The following is a 23,474-nucleotide window of genomic DNA, read 5'->3' as shown; positions in this document are numbered from 1 at the left end:
TGTGAAAAAGCCAAGAGCTTGGGCGAATGCTTGTCATCCCCCCCAGCACTGGGAGGCAGAGACGTGCTGATCCTTAGGGCTCCAGGATCGCCCGCCTCACAAGCTCCTGACCAATGAGACCCCCATCTCAAAAACTGAACAGGATAGATGACAGAACCATACCTGAAGTTGTCCTCTGGCCTCCACACACGCACACACACACACACACACACACACACATACATGCAAACACCCATGAACATGCACATGGCAAAATACATCAGCTCAAGAATTCTTATTGGCAAAAAAATAAATCACTAAATATAGAAAGTTTCTGTCTCAATAAGAAGGGGAGCGCTAAGTAAATTAGGGACAACTGAGATATTCTAGTGCATTCCTACACAGGGAGCAAATATTTCCAATGTGAACTCTTTGTTACAAGGGTGAGTGTGGGGGGGGGGGGGCGAGGGGGTTGTCTCCACCCTTTTCCAGGGGTCAAAAGGATATAATGTCTCATCTTGGTAACCCAGGTAATGGTTTTTCTCTCTGTGATCTCTGGGGCTGTGATTTAGTGTTACTAACACTGTGAGGCTATGAATTAGGATCACTGTCCCTGGCACTTTTTTCATATATAAAAAAATATCCTCGGGGCTCCTTGCCACCTACTGAACACTATTAAAAATCACCCAGTTATGAAAAACAGCAATTAGGATATGAATAATGTTTTATTACAGATCGGCAGAGCTAAGATTGAATCCTATAAAAGCCGGTGAAGTTGTCGCCCCGTGGAGAATAAAATTTGGCTTCGGACCTCTCTGGGGAAGAAGGCTGCTGTGCTGTGCCGTCGCCATGTCTTTTCGGTTTTCGGGGCGATCCAGGGTCTGTTCTCGAGCTGGGTCTGTCAGGCTGTCCAGAGGAGGGGCAGGCTTTGTGGCCGGGAACGTGTGTGTTGGGCCTGGAGCGGAAGGCAGCTTTTCTTGCACCCTTGGGGGCCTCTCTTCTGGAGGAAGCTTTGCCAGCGAGGGGTCAGGTAGGGGAAGTAGCATTGGCTTCCTTAACAACGAGCCAGGACTCTTCTCTGGGAACGAGAAGGTGGCCATGCAGAACCTCAATGACCGCCTGGCCTTGTACCTGAACCACGTGAGTGCCCTGGAGGAGGCCAACACGGACCTGGAGAAGAAGATCGAGGGCTGGTACGAGAAGTGTGGGCCCGGCAGAGGCCGTAGACTTGACCATGACTGCAGCCGGTATTTCTCAGTCATTGAGGATTTGAAACGACAGGTAAGGAATGCAGAGTCCCAGACTGTGGCTAGAGGCCCGGGGTGGGCATAACTTAAAGCTAGTCAACAGTGAGGTATGGTGACACACATCAGTCATCGTAGCAACTGCAGAGGCTGAGACAGGAGGATCACGGGGCTGAGATAGCCTAGGAACCTAGAGACCCTATCTCAGTTTTAAAAAAAAAAAAAAAGAGAGAGCTAGGAATATAATAGAATTTTCCCAGCATGCCTGTGACTCTCAGTTTCATCTCCACTATCATGAATATGCTTAATTTGTTCATGGATTCATTTCGAATCTACTTAGCAAGGTTATGGGGTGTGGAATCTGCTCAGTCTGAAGTTGAGAGTGGTATATGAGAATTTTTTTTTTAAAGGTAGAATCAAATAGTGGAAGAGAAATAGCTTCAGAACCAACACAATTGAGCCAGGCCTGATTGTACAGCCCTGGGATCCCAGACACTCCAGAGGCTGAAGCAGGCAAATCACAAGTTTGAGGGTGAGGTGGGTAATTTAATAAGATCCTGTCTCAAAATAGCAATGAAAATGTGAACTGGGGATGCGGTTCGTTAGCAGAATGCTTGCCCACCGTGTGCAAGGCTCTAGGTTCAAAATCCAGTGCCACAAGAATGGCTGGTGCATCACTTCTTTTTGTTTTGACATTCAGTTCAAACTTTTTGATGAGTAAGCAGCAGTGAAGTTATCTGGGCCTTTTTATTATCTGAATAAAATAATGGTTGGGTTTTTATTTTTATTTTTTGGTTGTTTGTTCTTGTCTAATATGCTAGCATGAGCTCTACCACTGAGTTACACCCCAATACCAAGTTTCTGTGAATATCCAAACAAAGATACAAATGCCCGAGACAGGTTCCCACTGACTCTGGAATGTCCTTTGACTGTCCCGTTCAGATCCTGTCTATGACCACCTGCAATGCCAACCTTGTCCTTCAAAATGACAATGCCAGACTCACAGCTGATGACTTCAAGATGAAGTAGGTGGAAGTGGACCAATTGTCATTATCCATGGCTACAAGACCACAGCTGTACTAGGGAATGTATCTTTTGCTTTTAAAACCTATTTTTGTGTGTTTTATTTTATGTACATGGATGTTTTACTTCTATATATGTCTGTGCAGAACTTGTGTGCCTGGTACCTATGGAGAGTAGAAGCAAGCATCAGGTCCACTAAAAACAGAGTTACAGACAGTTGTGAGTCACCATGTGAGTGCTGGGAACCAAACGTGGGTCCTCTGAAAAAGAAGTCAGTGCTCTTAACCACTGAGCCATCTCTCCAGCCCTCCAAACCAAACTAGTACAATAAAGCCATTCGATTCTAGATCAACAAAGAAGTAAGATTTAATACATCCTTATAAAAAGATCTATTATAAATTCTTATAAATCTGACACTATTTTATTCTGACACGCTATTGGATGGCAAAGATCATCTGTAAAGGAATGACACCTCTAAGATAATGTATATATAAGGGTCGGGGTGTCAGTAAAGGCTTTGCCACAAAAGCAGGAGGATCTAACCGAGTTCAGACCCCCAGCATCCACACAAAATGAAAGGACCAGTACACACATGCAAATCCAGTGCTGGTGAGATATGGACAGAGCCAGTCAGTGGTGGTCTGCACCTTTAGTCCTAGCACTCAGGAGAGAGAGGTAGGTGGGTACCTGTGTTCAAGGACAGCCTGTTCTACATACTGAGTTTCAGGACAGCCAGGGCTATAAAGAGAGACCCTGTATCAAAAAACAAAACAAAATAGGGGTGAGCAGAGACAAGAGAGGCTTGCTGGCTAGCCAACTGGTGAGCTTCAGCTTCAGTGAGAGAGACCCTGTCTCAAAAGAGAGATTGAGAAAGACACCCAGTTTTGACCTCTGACCTCTGTGTGCACATACAAACACACACACACACACACACACACACACACACACACACACACACACACACACAGTACTTATAAGCTAATAGATATCCCAAACCATCTTAATAGTTTGCCATTGCAAGAAACCTTGGAAATACATACAGACCCAGAACACTCCACCCTTCGGCACACCAAGTGTCTTTGCAAGTTGTACCTGCTTGAAATCCCAACTCTAAAACACTCTCACACCCTTTAAGGTATGAAAATGAACTGGCTCTGCACCAGAGTGTTGAGGCTGACACCAACGGCCTTCGCAGAGTGTTGGACGAGCTGACGCTGTCTACAACCGACTTGGAAATACAACGGGAGGCTCTGAGCGAGGAGCTGACGTACCTCCAAAAGAACCACGAGGAGGTGAGGAAGCCTGCGGAACAGCCTTGCGCACACCGATTTCCCTCTTCAAGTCCACTGTTCATTCCATAGCAGGATGTGGATGTCAACTGAAATCCTCCCCCTTTGATATTAACTTTACCCTTTTCCAGGAAATGGTGGTTCTGCAAAATGCATCAGGGGGGAACATCAATGTGGAGATGAACGCAGCCCCCAGCGTGGATCTAACCGCCATGTTGAACAACATGAGGGCCGAATATGAAGATTTGGCTGAGCAGAACCGGAAAGATGCAGAGGCCAGCTTTAAAGAGAAGGTACATCTGCAGCAGCTGACACGAGAGGGGCTCATTTGGTAAACAGTCAAGCTGGATACTAACCCTTCTGACGGTTCCTCTTCAGAGCGCGTCGCTGCAGCAACAGATTTCAGATGACGCAGGAGCAGCCACAGCAGCCAGAAACGAACTGATGGAACTGAAACGCAATCTGCAGACTCTAGAGATAGAACTTCAGTCCATCACGGCTATGGTACGTGAGAACGGAACTGAAGGTGTGCGCCTGCACAATTTGCACTACTGCAGCAAAACCCCACGCAGGATATGTTGCAATGAAAGGGGATTTATTTACTCACCCAGGTATCCTGGCCCAACTGTGCCAAAGCCCTCTCTGGCTACACCACATAACAAGTGGTATCATGGCAGAAGTTTGAGAATTTGAGACAAGGAAGCTAGAGCACAGGGAGGGACCACACTCAACTGTTTTAAAATAACCCTCTCTGGAGAGCTAACTAGTGTCTGACTAGAACTAAATCGATTTACTCCCGGAGCCCTTGGTAACTTAACCTCTCACTAGCCCCACCTCTTATAGGTCTTCACTTATCTTAATGTCACCACGCTGGGACCAAGCCACTCATACATAAATCCTCGAGGGAACATACTCAAACCACATCCAACACCTAACATTCTATGTGCATAGGTAAATAAGTACGTATAGACAGTAGTTATTTTTAATATTTTATTTTGTGTCTATGAGAGTTTTGCATGCACGTATGTATGCACATCATTTATGTAGCTGGTGCCTGTGAGGCTCAAAAAAAGGATGTTAAATCTCCTGGAGCCAGAGTTACAGATGTTTGAGAGGCACCATGAAGCTCCTGGGAACCCAGGTCCTCTGCAAGAGCAGTCAGTGTTCTTAACTGCTGAGCCGTCTCTTTAGCCCATATGAGATGAATATTTACAACATTAAACATATTATACATAATTAAATGACTACCGTGTTATATTAAACCTCAGGAACTCCACCAATAAGCATTACTTCCAACACAGCATTCCCAAACCTTGCTAGTCTTTCCTCAACGAACCCCACCCGTTCTGATTTTTAATTGAGAATATGTGCACCTCGTCCTAACACCCCCTTCTACCTTGAAGATGTTTCAGTGTGGACACACCGCCCTCCCTCACTCATTCAAGCGTGACTCTGCTTTTCTTCCAGAAACAATCCTACGAAAATTCATTGGCTGAGACCGAAGGGAATTACTATGCTCAACTCCAGCAAATTCAGGAGCAGATTGGGGCGCGGGAGGAGCAGCTGCAGCAGATCCGAACAGAGACGGAAGGCCAGAAGCTGGAGCACGAGCAGCTGCTGGGCATCAAAACGTGTTTAGAGAAGGAGATTGACACATACTGCAACTTACTAGACGGAGAGGAACAGTGAGTACCAGTGTATGAAACAACTAACTGCACGGTAACTAGGTTTCTATGTGTTTATTATACATTTGTTACAAGTTATCTAATATATTATGTGCTTGCTACAGAAGTATAATATATATCACATATTTAGTGTAGGATCTATATATCTTGTAATACATAGCATATATAGTACATCCTATAACTTCTTTAAAATCATATATATATATGTATATATATGTATGTATATATATGTGTGTGTATATATATATATATATTATATACTCAATTATGTCATTATTGCATCCAATGAAATGAAAACAGAAATTTAAAAATCAAAACTCAGGGGCTTCTTTTGGCTTGAATGTTGTGGTGGCTGTTGCTAGTGATGACGATGATGACGATGATGGCGATGGTAATGGTGATGATGATGATTTCTGAGACGATATCTTATGTCGTCCAATCCCTTAACTCTTTAATTTTCCTATCTCAGCCTCCTGAGTACTGGGATTATGAGCACGAGCCACACGTGCATCCTAGAAATCAAAGATCTAAGTATGGAAAACATTTGCATGCATAATTATATAAAGGACAATTAAATACAAAATACTTGGTCATCCCAGTACTCTAGTCCAAGGAAAACATTGCTTTCTTTTATGTTTATGTTTAATTTCTTAAAACTCAACTTGTTTTATTACTTCAGTAGTTTTCTCATCTATACCCTCTCTGTCCAAGCTCAGAACAAGGATTAAAAATATCTCACCGAGGACTAGAGAGATGGATTAGTGGTTAAGAGCACTGATTGCTCTCCCAGAGGTCCTGAGTCCAATTCCTGGCAACCACATGGTGGCTCACTACCATCTATAATGGGATTTGATGTCCTCTGAAGCAGGCATACATGCAGAGTGCTCATTATACATAAATAAATAATTCTTTTTAAGAAAGTCTCACTGCGTTGGTGGTACAGCGGTGAGCACAGCCATCTCCTGAGAAGAGGCCATAGAGAGACATCAGACTTTGTTAGCTAAGACCCTAAAAGTTCCACAATTGCAGCTTCAGTTGTGAGTCACGGTCCTGAGTGAATGTGAACATGTGGGTCCTTTTGGCTCTGTTCTCAGCCACAGCATCTCCCTGTGCAGACAAAGAACCTTGACAGAGGCTGACACTCAACCAGGCCATCAGTGGCTGTTACTAAACACTGGCCCATGGCCACAGTGGGTGTAGATAGCTGTCTTCTGCAGTCTTGCAGGCCAGGGGGAGCCCTCTTCAAACTATTATTATTATTATTATTATTATTATTATTATTATTATTATTATTATTATTATTTTGTTTTGATACATCCCAATTACAGTTTCCCCTCCTTCCACTCCTCCAAGCCCCCAGCCCCACCCCACTCCCACATCGCCCCTCTCCCATAGATCCCACTCCTCCTCTGTTTCCTAGCGACATCCACCAAATGCAACATCACAAGATACAATAAAACTAAGCACAAACCCTCATGGCAAGGCTGGACAAGGCAACTCAGTAGGCGTTGGCGGCATAGTGGTGAACACAGCCGGACTATTCTAAGAGAAGCCAGCCGTGATGGCTCCCTCCTCGGTACCTGGAGACCATTCACTCTTCCCTTAACGTACAGTACCTTCTAAGCAATGTTAAGCATAGTGTTTTACAGGAATGTGTTGTCTTTCTAATGCTATAAACTACTGTATTTCTTAGGTCTCTATTTTTCTACAGCCACCCAGCCCGCCTCTCAGAGCAGGCATTGGTTGAACTGTTGAATGAAAAGTTAGATCACAAGCTTGGGGTGGATACCCTTGTTGCTAGATAGAAGAGACGACATCCAGCCATAAATATCCATTTAATCTCTTCTCACTATGCTGAAGTCACCAAAATCTTACTAACATCCCTTTAAAGTTAAACAATTTAAAACTTACTGAAGCTAGAACTCCAAACTTACTATGTCTGGGGATGGAGAGAGATGGCTCAGCAGTTAAAAAACCAGTTCAATTCCCAACACCCATGTCAGATAAATCACAGTCAACTGTAACTCCAGACCCAGGGGAACTAATGCCCTCTTCTGGCCTTGTCTGGCACCTGCATATATGTGGATGCACACGTATGCACATAAACAAAACTAAAAGTAATTTTTGAAAAGCCCTGTAATTTCCAGTTCGCAATCATTTATGAGCTTCCAGCTGAAAGAAAAATATAATAACCTACTCCTCTCTTCACAGAAGAAGTGAATCCACAAGTTACAAACCAAAGGATGGCAAGCCTGCAAGTGAATTCAATGGTATGGAAGGGATTTTAGTTAGTGTAATAGTGTGTGTGTGTGTGTGTGTGTGTGTGTGTGTGTGTGTGTGTGTGTGTATGTGTGTGTGTGTGTGTGTGTAATGCAACCAAGCATGCGTGTTACCATGTATGTGCCTGCTGAGCATGTGAACATAAACCTCAGATGTCTCTCAAATGCTCTCCACTTTGTTTTTCTGAGACAGAATCTCTCACTAGTCTGGAATTTGCCCAATGATCCTCCTGCCTCAGCTTCTCCAGTTCTGGGATTGCAAGTATGCCCTACCTACCGTGCCTGGCTTTTGTATATGCACACTGGGGATTAGACTCAGTTCCTAACACTTCCACAGCAAGAACATCAGTCACCGAGCCTAGGGGATTCTTTAAACCTCTTCAGCTTTATTGAACAAGCAGCCTATGTGCTAACTAAAAATTTGTTTAAAGTTTAGATCTAGTGAGTGAACCAGTGAGGTCATTGCGACTTATTATTATTTATTTATTTATTTTTACCTAAAGTTTTGCTATGTAGCTCAAACTGGCCTAGAACTCGGTCTTTTTTCGTTGGCCTATCACATGACAAGATTACAGATATGTGCCACTATTCTATTCACCTGACAATTCTTAATATTTATATCTTACATCCCTGCAGAGCAGATAAGTTTAAATTATAAAATGACTGTAGTAAAGAACAAATCCATGAATATCTTTATTGCTTAGAATGCATTATTTCTAAGTTTTACTGCTTAATAAATGTGCTTACTTTAAACCACTAAAATAAGACAAGCTAGTATTTAAAGAAGGCAACAATCTGGCCTAGTGATTCAGTTCTATGATCCTAAGTACTTGGGAGGCTATAGCAGGAGGTTTGTAAATTCTAGACTTGTCTGGGTCACAAAGTGAGTTGAAAACCAGTTTGAGTGATTTAGTGGAACTCTGTCTCAAAGTAAAGAATGAAATGAGGAATTGATATAAGTGAGAAATAAGAGTCCTGGTCTAGTATATTTTTGAGTACCTGGGTTCAACCTCCAGTTCTAAAAGGGGAAGGGAAGGAGAAAAGGGGAAAAGAGGGAGGGAGGAAAGGAGGGAAGGGGAGAGGGAGAAGGAAAGAAGGGAGGAAGGGAGGGAGAAGAGGGCATTGACTGTTTCAGACCTATATTTACCTGATGCCTAGACTCTTTTTAATACATATTTCATTTGTGCTTTCAAGCACCCATTGCAGAGAGAGAGGGGGGGAGAGAGAGAGAGAGAGAGAGAGAGAGAGAGAGAGAGAGAGAGAGAGAGAGAGAACAACCTTTCAATCAGTCCTGGCTCTTGTTAATAACTAACTCTAAACATTGTATCTCAATTTTTTTCAAACTTGGAAAAAACAAAAGCAAACAGTCTTTAAGTACATACCTGCCATGACTAAGTACATTCCCCTCTTAAGACTGACTGCTGAACTTTCCCCTAACTTCTTTTTAGACTCAGCAGAAGAAACATTTGCCAGAACAGTGGCTGAAGAGCTAGATCAACTTGGTAACCTCCTTTCACTGAGAGTGCACTCCGTGGAAGAAAAATCCTCTAAGATCAGCAATATCACCATGGAGCAGCGGGTGCCTTCCAAAGCCCCATAGCGATGGCAAGATCATTCATCAAACAAAAAGCTGCCCCTGCAGAATCCCTTTGGTCAAGTAATGCAAGAAAATCATTCATGCCTGTTCCTACAAGTCAAACGACTAGACTCAAGTTTCCTCTTCTTCTTCTTCTTCCTACACTGTCTTGGGCAACTCAAACAGAGCCACCAGGACCCTTGGCTTTGACAGAGAAAGGAATTTCATGGACAGACAATATGAAGCAGAGTTGGAGATTTACTAAAAAGCCATTTTTAACTTAGATCTAAAGCATGAGGGTCGATGGAGAGGTGTTCGGGACAGGGGTGAGACATACCCAAGCATCAATGTGGGCTTCTCCTGGGAAAGTCACACTTAGGTGTCTTTATCAAAGGTATATATAGAATTTGGTACCTCTCAGGTTGTATCTCTAAAGGTTACAGGAAACGACCCTCTCATTTCTTCAATATTGCTCCAAGGGTGCAGCTTAGAAGAAGGTTTAAACTTAAAAATAGTTTCCTTCAGTAAACAAGGTTATAAGATAGATTAATGGAGGTGTGGTTCAGACAAAGGAGAAAGGAGTGTTAGAAACTCAGAGTGATGTATCATGCTGGTCCTGAGGAAGTACGATTTAGCTTGACGGGTGTCTCTGGAGGTGTTGGTTTATGTGTACTGTGTCTGTTGTATACTATGTCGCAGGCCACTTGGGCTGCACCAGACATTTCTGATGGTATTTCTGATGTTTCTGGTCTTTCTCGGAAGAAGAGTCGGGTCAGACTCTGGGATGAAAAGCCTAACGGTTTTCATGCTTTTCTTCCCGTGTCACCATAAAGTTCCTATCTGTCTACCCAGCCCAGTGCTTTGGTGAGCCTTTCCAAGATATGGGACAACCTCAGTAGCTTTGGATTTTATTTTGTGAACCTCTGGCCATTCCATAAATAGAGCTCTTCTGTTGCTAATTAATTTTAAATACCTGCTTCTAATCCCTTTCCACAGCTGATCCTCATAAGACTATGCCAAGGATGTAATAAGAAACACAGTGCTTCACCTCACTGTCACATTTGCCTCAATAACAATAGAAAGGACACTAGTCCTAACCTTGGGTCCCAAATCCCAGTTTGCTGTGTAAATGACCTCTTTGGTCTTCTATGGGTGTTAATGTATCCATGGCTCATTATGGTTCGTTCATGCTTCTGATACTTAGAGGGATGATCAGGGAATAGTTTTGAACCTGGTTAGGTCTCCTTCCACTTCCCTCCAGCCCCACGGCAATGGCAAAGCAAGCCTAGAACTCAAGCAGGGTGTCTTACTGACAGCCTCTGTGCACAAGACCATGCAGGACACTATGTAGTGAACAACCCTTAACAAAAAAACTCACAACTCAGCAAAGCACAGAGAATAAATGTCCATGCAGTATTCAGTCAGAAATGGAGCATCTATATCACATCCCTGGACCCAAGGTTCAGGGACCATCTCAGAAGATGGGAAAAGAGCCAAAGGCCATGGAGGACCAGATTGAAACAGGCAGGACCACTGCACCCATGAACTCATAGCAGCTGTGGTTGCCCACACAAGATGAACACGACATCCAGCCAGTCAACAAACATGAATGAAGCAGGGAGGGATTCACAAGCCCCCCACCCTTAGCCGAGGCAGTACTGACAATTGATTGATGGCTTCCAGGAGTAGGAGAGTCAGTTTTCTTTTGGGGGTGTTACCCTTGTTAAGTAGACCATTTCCAGTGGGTGGCTCCACCCCCATATGCATATGAGAAGCACAAATTCGATTCAACTGGAGGGGGTGAAGTTGGGAGGGGGCTGGGACATGGGTCTGGCTGCACATGCCTTTAATCCCCACACTCATTAAAGCAAGCAAGAGAGTCGTGAGTGTGAGGATAGCCTGCACTACACAGCCAACTCTAGGCCAGCCTAATATATGAAACGCTGTCCAAGGAAAAGAATAAGGAGGGGGAAAGGGAGGAGAGACCTGGACCAGCATGCCATTCTTCTTCAGTGACAGGTCCTGTGAGAGAAGACCAGGGCCTCAGAAGACAAGGAAGCAGATAAGTTTGGAATCGGGAGGTCTGCTATGTCCTATGGCGAGCAAGTTTAGTAAGGAGTGCAGCACCTTGTGTGCTATTTCTGTGGGAGGAATGGGACAGAGCCAGTAGGAAGTATCATACAATGGGACACAGCCAGGATGAGGCTAATAAAGCAACGCTGCACAGAGAGCACAGGGTATCTCAGCAGCGTTATAGACCAATCACACAGCAGCCTGCGGACGGGTAACTCCGGTCTCTTCAGTGGGAAAAGTCAAGTTCCAGGGATAGAAACCTTAACCCCTCCAAGACTCTGGCCCCAGCCCCAGACGTCTGCTCCTGGGCAAGGACACAGAATCAATGTTCCCTTTGTACTTCCATCCGGGCTCCGAGAAACCTTAGGTCAATCTGGCTCTCAACAGAGAAGGGGAGGATGAAGAGGAGGTGGAAGAGGAAGAAAAAAAAGGAAGAGGAGAGTAGATTAAAAAACAATTTAAAGATAAATGAAAGGTGGGTTATATAAAGGGGAAAGGAGATGATGAGGATGCAGGCTTTGGTGAGGGAAGGGCTGGGAGAGCAGAGCAGAGGGGAGGGTGAAGGGATAAATAACTAACATTAAGGATGTTTGAAAAGGCCACGTGAAAACCTACTACCTTTTCATTTGTGTGTGTGTGTGTGTGTGTGTGTATGTTTATGCATACATATACACATATATATATATATATATATATATATATATATATACATAATATATGGGTATATTTCCCCTCAAGTTGTTGACCAAGGGCATCCTGGAGACCCATTCCCAATAATACGGACTATTGCCATTGCTCTTGGTGCTGAACCTATTGCTGAAGACATTCTAACTATATGACAAATCACATTGACCACATGACATGGAGAAATCACAGTAGTGATTTCCCAGAAAGCTTCCTCCCTCCTGGCCAGCTCTCATGGCTCTGGAAGATGTTTTGCAGCCCTCTGAGACAAAATGACAATAATAATAATTAATAATCATGACAACGACAACAATAGTAATCAGCACTTTTGCCTAGCTGTGAACGCTGTGAAGCACCCATTGGGAGTGCTGGGAACCAAGAAGCACATGCTGGCAACACTAAGGAAGCCAGTGCTCTAGCCCAGGACTGCTGATCTCTTTTAAATCCTAAACAGCATAGGGAAATGGCTCAGTGGGAAAAGTTCTTGCTGTGCAAACATGAAGACCACAGTTTGAATTCCCAACTCCCACACAAAAGCAAGACTTGGCAAGTGCTGGGGGTCCAGAGGAGGACCCTAGGAGCTGGCTGACCCACCAGTCTAGAGAAAATGGTGCACTCGAGCTTCAGCAAGTGATCCTATCTCAAAAAAAAAACTGTTGTAGAGGTAGGTGGCAAGGTTGCTCAGTGGTTAAAGCACTTGCCACTCAAGTCTGAGGACTTGAGCACAATCCCTGGACTCCACATTAGCTTAGGAGAGCAGCAACTCCTCAGAGTCAGAGGACTCCATGCCCGTGCTGTGGAATGCGTGTACATCGGAAATACAACAAATGCAGATGTACACACACAATAATAATGGTAACTTTTTAAAAAGGTATAAGTAGAGGGAGGCTGGAGAGATGGCTCAGCGGTTAAGAGCACTGACTGCTCTTCCAGAGGTCCTGAGTTCAATTCCCAGCAACCACATGGTGGCTCACAACCATCTGTAATGGGATACGATGCCCTCTTCTGGTGTGTCTGAACAGAGTGACAGTGTGCTCACATACATTAAATAAATGAATAAATAAATAAATAGATAGATAAATAAATCTTTTTTTAAAGATATTATTGGAGAACACTAGAGGAAGTTGACCTCTGGCGTGTGCACACACACATGCGCACACATACACATGCACACAAACACACATACATACGCACACAGAGAGAACTGTGTGTATAATGCCTGATCAAAAATTGTTGGAACTAATAAATGAATTCAGTAAAGGTGTAGAGACCAATATCGACATATGAAAATCAGCAGTCTTTCTGCTCGATGATAACAAAGCATCGTAGAAGAAAGCAATCCCCTTACCATAGCGCAAAAGTACCCAAGGACAAAAACGTAATACAGGAAATGAAGGACCTTTACACTGACAACTCCCTAAATGATGGCAACAAGGGGAGGGAGAATCAGTTTTCTTTTAAGGGTGTGGCCCCCAGTAGGCTTACACAATGGGCAGTCTCTTAATACACATGCTCCTGGCCCCACACCCAGGAGTATATGAGCAGCACAAATTGGAGGCAAGGAGTTACTTTTGAAAGAGAATTCAAAATCGGGAAGGCAGGAAATGGGAATCTTGGAGGAGTTGGAGGATAAATATCAAAGTGCATTGCACGAAATTCTCAAAAGGATACCAAAAAAAAAAACCACTTTAAAACATTTCAAAAGACAAAAAGAAATGGAAATATATCTCATGTTTATGGATTTAAAAGAATTGAGAATTTTAAAATATACAATTCAGCGAAGTCTCTTTTTCATTAGACCTTTCCCAGAGATAGAAAAGCAAGCTTCATATGGAAGCTGCTCAAGGAGCTTCAGAAGGACCCACAGACATCTTGAACAGTTAGAAGAAAGAATGAAATTAAAGAAGATATCACTTGCCTTGACCTCAAAACCTATTACCAACGTCAGTAATTTAAGACATTGTGTTCCAACACAAACATACACCTATAGCCTGGCAGATGGAAATGAAAAGCCCAGAAATAAGCCCATGTAATTACAATCAACTTTTTTAAGATTCCAAGAATACACTAGGGGCAGTCTCTTCAATAAAAATATATGCTGAAAACTGGAGAGAAAATGAAGACTTTGGGTCCTTACCTTATCCTATATGGAAAAAAAATTGAAATGCATTTAATGCTTAAAACTTTGGCCTGAAAAATAAGGTTACTGGAGAAAGCACAAGGGAAAACCTCCTGAGGTGTCTGAAAAAAAGTCTTTTTTATGATTATTTTATCTTTAATTATGTGTACATACGTGTCTGCATATCTGTATGTGTGTGTGCCACATATTTGTGCAGTGCCTGTGGAGGCCGGAAAAGGGCGTCGGATCCCCTGGAGCTGGAGGTAAAGGCAGTTGTGAGCTGCCTGACATGGGTGCTGGGAGTCAAATTTAAGTCATCTGGAAATGTGGCAAGGTGGAAAAAAAAAAAACTAAGCTAAAAATACAGTCGACAAATGCAAAATTAGAAACACAGAACTACAGAACACTAAAAATCTTCCTCAGAAGAAAGGAACAGAGTAGAGAAGTAGCCCACACACTGAGAGAAAATGCCACCATGGCAGTATCTAATAAGATTGCTTAGTATCCAAAATATATAAATATTAGTATTATATATGAAATAATATTTACATATATGTATATGAAAATGTAAAAAGTATAAATTTCATGTAAAAATTATAAATATATAAAATTTAGCACCCAAAATACATGAAGAACTTAACTCAATTAACAAGAAAGCAACCTGACTTAAAAGGCACTCCTTTAAAGAAACTATCAGCACACCGATAGAAAGGGATTCAACCTCACTGATCTCACGGAAACACACAGGGGAAAAGGTTGGCGGAGAGGCACAGAATTTTCAGTTAGGAGAAATGAGTTCAGGAGAGGCGTTACACAGTTAGGTGACTACATTAATGACGACGCAGGTTTTGCATGAAAACTGCTGAGTGCAATGTAAATGTTCTCACCACAGAAATATGTGAGGGAAGTCTATGGTAATTTGCTAGACTTAGTCATTCCATTGTGTGTACGTAACAAGACATGGTGTGTGTGTGTGTGTGTGTGTGTGTGTGTGTGTGTGTGTGTAGATAAGTGTAATTTCAATTTGTTATTTAAATGTGGGCTTTTCATACAATATATAGGGACCCACACTCAGTGAATAGTTACCTCCCCATGACTTACAACTGAGCCACAGAAGGAAAGATGACATTCTTCCTTCCAAGTTGGCTTCAAATTCTGTGAGGTCAGGAAAATACGTTGATGTCCTTCCAAACTCCTACAAAACATACCAGCAATTAGGGGTGTGATCCTAATTACCAATGGATGAGAGGAGAGGACAACTATGCTCCCTCGTAAGTGTCAACAAAGTATGTTGCACATGTCAGCGGAATGGAAGCTCATTTCCCATCGGGAACTGTGATGAGGAATTCAGAACAAATGAGCCAACCACAACCTAGTGACTGAAGGGCCAAGTGTGAAGGGAATGTATAGCTGCTGCCCTTCTATACCAATGTAAGAAGAATCGAGACGGCAAAGCAAAGCCTTGGAAACTTCAAAACCTGTCTTGGCGAGATAACCCAAAACCCCCAGTACCAAATCCCTTCTCCATGATGGAGCCGCAAGCGTTATCTGCTTCGGCTGGAAGTAACCGATGACTCACTGGTAATTTTAAATTGTAATAATGAGCCTGACATTGCTCCACCCGGATCCATTTCTCAGATAAACACTAACCTAGGGGCAACTGCCCTTCTACAGAAATGAGCCCAACAAAGTTAGTTACTAATTAGAAAAAATCATCCAATTACGTTAACTTGCTGAGGCTGGCAAGCCAGGCTTTACCCTATGTAGGCAGAATTTCATAGAACACCCTTGAGAATCGTCTATAAAAGGGCAAACAAAACCATCGGGGTTAGAAGGCACTCTAGTCTGACTCTCAAGAACACAGTTCAGCGACACGCTTGCCCTGAGATCATGTCTCTTCGCCTTTCCAGTGGATCCAGGAGGTCCTATGCTCGCCCCAGCACAGGGTCGCTCAGGGGAGCCAGCTTCGGAGCTGGAAATGCATGTGGCGTGGCAGGCATTGGAAGTGGCTTCTCCTGCGCCTTCGGGGGCAGCTCCACAGGAGGAAACACGGGGGTGGCCAACTCCTGTGCTGGCTTCACTGTGAATGAGGGGGGGCTCCTCTCCGGCAATGAGAAGGTGACCATGCAGAACCTTAATGACCGCCTGGCCTCCTACCTGGACAACGTGCAAGCGCTGCAGGAGGCCAACGCTGACCTGGAGCAGAAGATCAAGGGCTGGTATGAAAAATTTGGACCTGGGTCGTGCCGCGGTCTCGATCATGACTACAGTAGATACTTCCCCATCATTGATGATCTAAAAAACCAGGTAAGAAAGTATATTTTTGCACGTCACATGTATGTAGTTTACTATCTAAATGTCCTTTTTACTGAAAAAAAAAAAAAGCATGCTACATGATTACTAGTGGTATTTTTAAGGGCATTTAAGGGCATTGGAAATAATCATGAAGTAGATTCAAGTATTTAACTTCATGTTAAACATGCCCTTGGCTGATAACTTAGTTGATTTTTATCATTAGCATTTTCTAACATTAAAAAAAAAACTTTACCAAAATAAATAAATAAATAAATACCACCTTTACCTTTTAAAATTATTGTGATAAATAATAGCCTTTTTAAAAAGTCAAACCCCTGGTTTCCAGATCATCACCTCCACCACCAGCAACGCCAACGCTGTACTGCAGATTGACAATGCCAGGCTCACGGCTGATGACTTCAGACTCAAGTAAGTCAGTGAGCGAAAAGAATCCATGGGGATTCGTGCGGTCCTAATTCAGAGTTGTTCTTAATCCCTCCATCAAATTCTAGTCAGTCTTACTCCAACGTTAGAAAGCGCTTGGATTTAAAGTAAGCAAGATGAACCTACAGGGGAGAAAAGACTGTTCCAGCCAGAGGATGGGAGGAGGAAGAGGAAGTGCTCTAGAGAGGCCAGCCTTAGCCGAGGCATTCAAGGGGTACCTGAATAAAGTCAAGCCAATAAGATCCATCAAGATCCCAGCGGGCAGCACTGATTGGGCGCTAAGTTACAAAAAAACAAAAAAACAAAAAAAACAAAAAAAAAAAAACACACACACACACAAAAAATGAAAATGGGAGGGGCCATGTTAGGGGCTATTCAAGGGGAGTGAGAGTAGCAAACTAGGGAGCCAGAGGTGTGTGATCAAAACACATCTTAGATTCTTTTAGAAAAAAAAAAAGAGAGAGAGAATGTTTTCGCTTTTCTATACACTGGCTAGTTTTAGTGATTATTTTATAAAACTAGAGTCCAGTAATCTGCTTCTTTGTTCTGTCAAATGCCTCTCATATGAATAAATAAACAAACAAACAAACAAACAAACAGTAAGTGTATAACATACTTCAAAGAAGTCACAAAAGTGGCCAGATTTGCCACTTCAGAAGTCCCGAGTACATCCATGATTGGTGACTGTCTCCAACCAGGTGACAAACTGGAAAATCCCCTGACACTTTTGCAGGTACGAAAACGAGCTGGCTCTCCACCAGAGCGTAGAGGCTGACGTCAACGGGCTGCGCAGAGTTCTGGATGAAATCACCCTGTGCCGCACTGACCTGGAGATTCAGTACGAAACCCTGAGCGAGGAGCTGACCTATCTCAAGAAGAACCACAAAGAGGTAAGGTTGGCCGCCTCTCAGCCGATAGCGCCACCCCTCCCCTCGTAATCAAGAAATTGCTCTAGAGAGTCCCAGACCACATCACAGGAGGCCAGCTTCTCTTTGCAGGTGATGAATTAGTTACCTGTATTATTCACCCTTATTCCTATGCCCACTTTCCCACGGCTGGGGGGGAGGGGGTGAGAATCATGGCTTTCCAGAACAATCAGGCTTCTAAGATCAGCGGCTGACTGTCATTATCGCTAAATTAAGCGGACTACTTAGACAATTAACCCAATTAGATGAGATGAGTGTCCTTTAAAGGCCATCCTAAGAAAACTGAGTCTAAATTTCTACATCACAGCAGCATGCATTTAACCACATACTTTCAGTATTCAGTCTTAATAGTATGACAATCTTTTTTTTATAATATTAGTATTGATTCTTTGAGAATTCTATTCATGTTGATCATATCCACCCTTCCTCCCCTAATCCCTCCCATCTCCATCCTCTCTGTCTTCACCTCCCCACCCACCCAACTTTGAGTTTTCTTCTACCCTCCCCACATCATGTTCATCAAGTGTTACTTAGTTACTCTTGGAAAGACAGCCTGGCAGGTAGTCACTACCAGGGGTCACATCGCTGGAGAAAACGGACTCTCCTCTCCCCACTGCCATCAAATGCCAGTTGATCCTCAGTAGGGGTAGGATTCTGTGCCCAACTCTCCAACTCCATGCTAGGGTTTTTTCTGGCTTGAGCTTGTGTGAGTCTTGTGAATGCTGTCACTACCGCTGTGAAGTCATACATGCAACCACCCTTTTGGGTCCAGAAATCACTCCTACCTTGATATCCTGTACTACCTCTGGTTCTTCCAATTATTCCTGAGCCTTGAGGGCAGCTGTGTGACACACATGTTCCATTTAGCACTTTAAATATTCTTCTGTTTTTTTGCTTTTCAAGAGCTATTTATATTTGCATGTATGCCTTCATGACAGAAGAGGGCATCGGATCCCATTACAGATGGTCATGAGCCACCATGTGGGTGCTGGGATTTGAACTCAGAACCTCTGGAAAAACAGCCAGTGCTCTTAACCACTGAGCCATCTCTCCAGCTTCTGAAATATTCTTAATAGACACAGTGATAAAGGTGAAACTACAATTAAATTGTTATACTTGAACTTACACTTCCAGGCCTATAGCATCCTTCAAAAGTGCTCACTTGACCACAAAGCCATTGTTTTTACAGTCCATATTTTCTGTACTAAAAAATGAGGTGAGGGGATGATGTTTTAAGTCTTTGATATATATATATATATATTTTTTTTTTTTTTAAATGACCGAAGATCCATAGTGAACACAAAAGCTTAAATCAGGAGCAAAGGCTAACATGCTACGTGGTTAGTCCTGAGGATAATTTGTAAATTAAACTACTTGAATCACAGCATTCACTTGGCTCTATGCATTCACATGTGGTTATAATCCATGGTGGTTACGTGAGGAATTGCTGGGGAATTAGGAGCAATTGATTTTTAAAAATGCTTTGCTCATGGATGGCCAGCCACAGATTTTCCTGTAGTTTTATCTTACTTTCATTTGTTAGTTTGTTGTTGAACTGGGTTTCCCTAAGTCCTGTGGTCTTTAAAGCCACACACAGAGACAGAGACAGGACAGGACAGGAAGGACATTATATAAGGACCTGGGGATTGGCTTCATGCAGGAAAGCAAGCTGCTCTGCTTCAGGAGGTGGGAGGAAGGACTCGACAGCAGACAGCCGACCTAGGCTGTGTCAGTTCACACAGACTTGGCAGGGACACCTGTGTCTATAGACACACTTAGAACTGCTCGCCAACGGCATGCCATGCAGACAGAATACTGCGGAGTCTGACAGCAGAACAAATTCCTGCTCTCCAGATGACAGGAATCACGATAGCCAGCAGTCACGTGCAAACAATACGGAAAAGTCACAGTATTATTAACAACCCTCCCACTTCTCTTACCACCACCTAGAGACGGATTTTTATAAGGGGCTCCAATCTTCAGGTAAATCATAACTTTCCCAAATTAACACATTTACAATTGGCCAGAACCAGAAATTACACAGGGATCTGTCTGACAAGGAAGTCCGAAAGGGTACTTTATAATGATTGCATAAACTTAACAAACAGCTGAATCCTTCCTTCCCTGTACACATTCCAGAGCACGAGAGCGTGCACACGCACGCGAGAACACACACACACATACACACACACACACACTTATTTATCTATTTATATCATTTCAACTGTTTCAAAATTATCTGAACTCAACCTTTTGGTTATGCTCTATGTTCAGGGAGTCCCTGAGCTGAGAAAATATCAAAGTGCTCTCTACCTGACTGAAGAATACAGAATAAAATCATATTTAAGCAATCTAAATAAGAGCCAGAAGGCTAGTCTTTAAAATGGTTTAAGGACTTGTATTTGTGAAGGAATGAAGGCTTACTCTGTCTCAGAGCTAAACTCGGGACTTGCAGCCTCGGGACGAGGGTTGGGCTCACTAATAAATAGCTCTGGAACCTTTAAGATTCAGAACGAAGCGAGCTCCTTGATGAGTTACTTTTATCTCCATTGGCCTCGAGAGGTAAGTCAAATGGAGAGGAGCTATAAAATGTGTCAAGATGGTCACTGCAGAACCAAGGAGAAAAACAACGTCTAGACTCCCTGAATGTCCCGCTTGACTTGAGCTCAACATTCTCTGCCCCTAGGAAATGCAGGCTCTGCAGTGCGCCGCTGGAGGCAACGTGAACGTGGAGATGAACGCAGCCCCGGGCGTGGACCTCACCGTCCTGCTGAACAACATGAGAGCTGAGTATGAGGCCCTGGCTGAGCAGAACCGCAGGGACGCTGAGGCCTGGTTCCAAGAGAAGGTAACTCTTGCCGAACAATGCTGTCCCTGTGTGCTTTTGTGCTCTTCACAAAACTAAAATCTGCCCCTCTTGGATGTCATTTAAGAGTGCTTCGCTGCAGCAGCAGATCACCGAGGACGTGGGTGCCACCACCTCAGCCAGGAATGAGCTCACCGAAATGAAGCGAACGCTCCAAACCCTGGAGATTGAACTGCAGTCTCTCCTGGCCACGGTATGGAAGGAATCTTCTACAGCTCCCTAAGTTTGTTTTCCATTTCCATGTACTGCTCTAAAGGCCCCACTTGCTGCCAAAAACACATTCACATATACTTTTGTTTTGTTTTGTTTTGTTTTTTAAAGATTTAATTAATTAGTTAGTTAGTTAATGTATATGAGTACACAGTAGCTGTCTTCAGACACACCAGAAGAGGGCACTGGATCTCACTACAGATGGTTGTGAGCTACCCTGAGGTTGCTGGGATTTGAACTCGGGACCTCTGGAAGAGCAGTCAGTGCTCTTAGCTGCTGAGCCACCTCTCCAGCCCTTTTGTGTGTCATTTCAGAGTGCTTCCCTGCAGCAGCGATCACTGAGGACATGGTGTTTGTTTGTTTGTTTGTTATCTGTTTGCTTTTGTTTTGAGATAGGATTTCATTTGTGGCTTTGACTGGCCTGGAACTCAGTGATGTAGACCAGGTTGGCCTGGAACTCACAGAGATCCACCTGTCTCTACCTTCCAAGTACTGGCTTTAAAGGCGTGTGCTACTACATATAGCTAGTGACAGCTAGCTGAACAGCTGTGCATCCTCTCACCCACTCTCTGTTCCTCCTGACAGAAACACTCTCTGGAGTGCTCCCTGACGGAGACCGAGGGCAACTACTGCACGCAGCTGGCTCAGATCCAGGCTCAGATCAGCGCCCTGGAGGAGCAGCTGCACCAGGTGAGGACGGAGACCGAGGGCCAGAAGCTGGAATATGAGCAGCTGCTGAATGTCAAGGCCCACCTGGAGAAGGAGATCGAGACCTACTGCCTCCTCATAGGAGGAGATGAAGGGTAGGTGGAGGGGTTTATGTGGAAAAAGCTGTTTGTCCTCCATCCTCCGTGTCCACCTCTTCCACATCAGTGGATCCCAGCACCCACAGCAGGAAACTATCGCAAAGGAAACAGTGCATTGGTGCTGGACACTCACAGGCTTCCTCTTGATCTTCCTCTTAAAGAACAGCAGCTACCTGCACACCACAGTGTTGTAAGTGTCCCGGAGATTCAAGGTATAGGAGAATGGGTGAGATTCAAGGTATAGGAGAAAGCGCGTAGGTTTTATGTAAACACTATGCAACCCTAGCAATGATATTTGAACAATCTTTGCCTCTGAATCCATTACAATCACAGAACCTTTCCCCACTGACACTGAGGGATGCGCTGAACTATTAGATCCGTGACCAGGAACAAATGCAGCTGTCTCTGTTGCCATGGATGTTAAGTGTTAAGCATCCGCACTCCACTGCCAGGAAACAAATCAGCAGCGTTTAGCAACATCTAACACAGCAAGGAATGGACATTTAAAACTGTCGCTTCTTAACGTTAGAGTGCTTTCAGCTGTGACCCACTGATCCTGTTCTCCAAAGAGCAAGAGAAATCCTAACAGTGGATCTACAACAGAAGGGATTTCCTCCACGTTTACTCTTTTGTGGTGTCTTCACAGGGCCTGTAAGTCTTCGAGTTACAAGTCTAAAGATTATGGATCTGGAAACGCCGGAAACCAAATCAAAGGTAATAAAGGGGAAATTCCATTATTCTGTCATTCCAGTACACAGGTCATTGTTTTTACACTACAGTAAGACTTAGAGTAGATGCCATTGCATGCTAGATGTCTAACGTTAGACACGAATGCTTATTTTCAATAATGTCAAAAGTCACCATGATTTGGCCCAAACAGGTAATCAAAATTCACCAAAGATGAATCATATTTGTGCTTTCTACATACACTTGGAAAAAACATCTTATTATTCCTTTATGTTCCTCCTTATTCATTTCCTTCTCCCTTGGTGAAGATCTTCTTTTAACTCTCGATTTTCAGATCCAGTCAAAGCCATAGTGGTTAAGAAGGTTCTAGAGGAGGTGGATCAGCGCAGCAAGATACTGACCACTAGGCTCCACTCCCTGGAAGAGAAATCTCAAAGCAATTAGCAAAGATCATGAGCAAAAGAAGAAGAAGAAAAGCTTCAAAGAAGACAAGGCATGCAATGTGTCTGGGAAATGAGCAAGCCTATGGAAAAAAAAATGTCTGTCCTGTTGTCTTCTGTTCCTTTCTCCTTCTGAGCCAGCAGCGGCAGAACTCCCCGTCCATCTGGAGGGAAGTCACTTGCAAACGTGAGGGCTCACCTGATTACCCTACAGCCATCTGTCAGCATTTCTTTACAGTCAATAAACCTTCCTTGAGCAACTTACCCCTACTGGCTGCCACTGTCTTGTCTTTGAAAGGTCCGTGGCAGTGCTGCAGACTGTGGACGCGTAGCGACTTTGGATTTGTGTGACGTTTATGCACTAACTAGGAGGTCGGCCCCCTCGGGTTTTCACAAGGATTTCTAGACAAGGTCAGAGAGAATAAAAGTACTTCCACTGACACTTTGACAGAAGAAACTTATTTCCTGTCACCATTGGTAAATGTGTGCCTGGCGCATTCTTCATCTGCAACTGGGAATAAAGTGTTTGTATTGAAGTGAGGTAGACATCCAATAATAGTAATAAAGTGATGAAGTACTAACTTTACTTCAATTTTAAGACTTACAGTGATTTAATTTTCATAATCACTGCCCCTTAGGAATATAATGTTCCAGCAATATTCCAAATATAGGAGAGATTAGAGCAAACGCGGGCCTAGAATCCAATCATATTAATAGAGATATGTGATTTTGTGGTTGTTCCTTATTAGCATAAATTAATAGTAGACAATAATGTGCTTCACACATGCATAGGATGTATTCTGAGCATTTGCACTCCCAGGTCACTCCTGGACCGCAGCTCCTACTAAT

The 23,474-nt window shown here is 43.5% G+C and overlaps 2 protein-coding genes and 1 long non-coding RNA gene across 5 annotated transcripts; 2 read left to right on the top strand and 1 right to left on the bottom strand.

The window, feature by feature from the left end:
• The first annotated feature begins 767 nt into the window (after positions 1 to 767).
• Krt26 (keratin 26) lies at positions 768 to 10,249 on the top strand. The gene is made up of 8 exons (NM_001033397.5): positions 768 to 1,260; positions 2,166 to 2,248; positions 3,382 to 3,538; positions 3,667 to 3,828; positions 3,914 to 4,039; positions 5,003 to 5,220; positions 7,432 to 7,490; positions 8,948 to 10,249. Exons 1-8 carry the CDS (start codon positions 829 to 831, stop codon positions 9,097 to 9,099), a joined length of 1,389 nt encoding a protein of 462 aa, NP_001028569.2. The 5' UTR covers positions 768 to 828; the 3' UTR covers positions 9,100 to 10,249.
• Positions 5,474 to 16,196, bottom strand: Gm32502. 2 transcript variants are annotated; one of them, XR_001780324.2, is made up of 3 exons: positions 16,109 to 16,196; positions 15,053 to 15,146; positions 5,474 to 5,732 (listed from the first exon to the last, which is right to left on the bottom strand). It is a non-coding gene; the product is annotated as a predicted gene, 32502 (long non-coding RNA). The 2 variants fall into 2 exon arrangements; XR_001780325.2 differs by lacking the exon at positions 5,474 to 5,732 and adding an exon at positions 6,092 to 6,327.
• Krt25 (keratin 25) lies at positions 15,782 to 23,217 on the top strand. Of its 2 annotated transcripts, NM_133730.2 has the most exons (8): positions 15,782 to 16,258; positions 16,593 to 16,675; positions 17,424 to 17,580; positions 20,303 to 20,464; positions 20,550 to 20,675; positions 21,278 to 21,495; positions 22,145 to 22,212; positions 22,520 to 23,217. In NM_133730.2, exons 1-8 carry the CDS (start codon positions 15,842 to 15,844, stop codon positions 22,627 to 22,629), a joined length of 1,341 nt encoding a protein of 446 aa, NP_598491.1. In that variant the 5' UTR covers positions 15,782 to 15,841; the 3' UTR covers positions 22,630 to 23,217. The 2 variants fall into 2 exon arrangements, with proteins under 2 accessions (NP_598491.1, XP_017170246.1); XM_017314757.2 differs by lacking the exons at positions 15,782 to 16,258; positions 16,593 to 16,675; positions 17,424 to 17,580 and adding an exon at positions 19,521 to 19,599.
• The last annotated feature ends 257 nt before the right edge of the window (positions 23,218 to 23,474 follow it).

Source organism: Mus musculus, chromosome 11 (genome assembly GCF_000001635.26).
Source record: "Mus musculus strain C57BL/6J chromosome 11, GRCm38.p6 C57BL/6J".
Classification (NCBI taxonomy): domain Eukaryota; kingdom Metazoa; phylum Chordata; class Mammalia; order Rodentia; family Muridae; genus Mus; species Mus musculus.
Note: the sequence above shows the minus strand (reverse complement) of the source record. Positions and strands in the feature narration are given on the sequence as shown.

Bases quoted from the DNA above. Each gene is read 5' to 3' on its own strand.
- Krt26 (NM_001033397.5), top strand. From the start codon at position 829: ATGTCTTTTCGGTTTTCGGGGCGATCCAGGGTCTGTTCTCGAGCTGGG. The intron at 1,261-2,165 runs GTAAGGAATGCA...TGTCCCGTTCAG, and splicing joins TTGAGGATTTGAAACGACAG to ATCCTGTCTATGACCACCTG. The intron at 7,491-8,947 runs GTATGGAAGGGA...ACTTCTTTTTAG, and splicing joins GCCTGCAAGTGAATTCAATG to ACTCAGCAGAAGAAACATTT.
- Krt25 (NM_133730.2), top strand. From the start codon at position 15,842: ATGTCTCTTCGCCTTTCCAGTGGATCCAGGAGGTCCTATGCTCGCCCC. The intron at 20,465-20,549 runs GTAACTCTTGCC...ATGTCATTTAAG, and splicing joins AGGCCTGGTTCCAAGAGAAG to AGTGCTTCGCTGCAGCAGCA. The intron at 22,213-22,519 runs GTAATAAAGGGG...CTCGATTTTCAG, and splicing joins CGCCGGAAACCAAATCAAAG to ATCCAGTCAAAGCCATAGTG.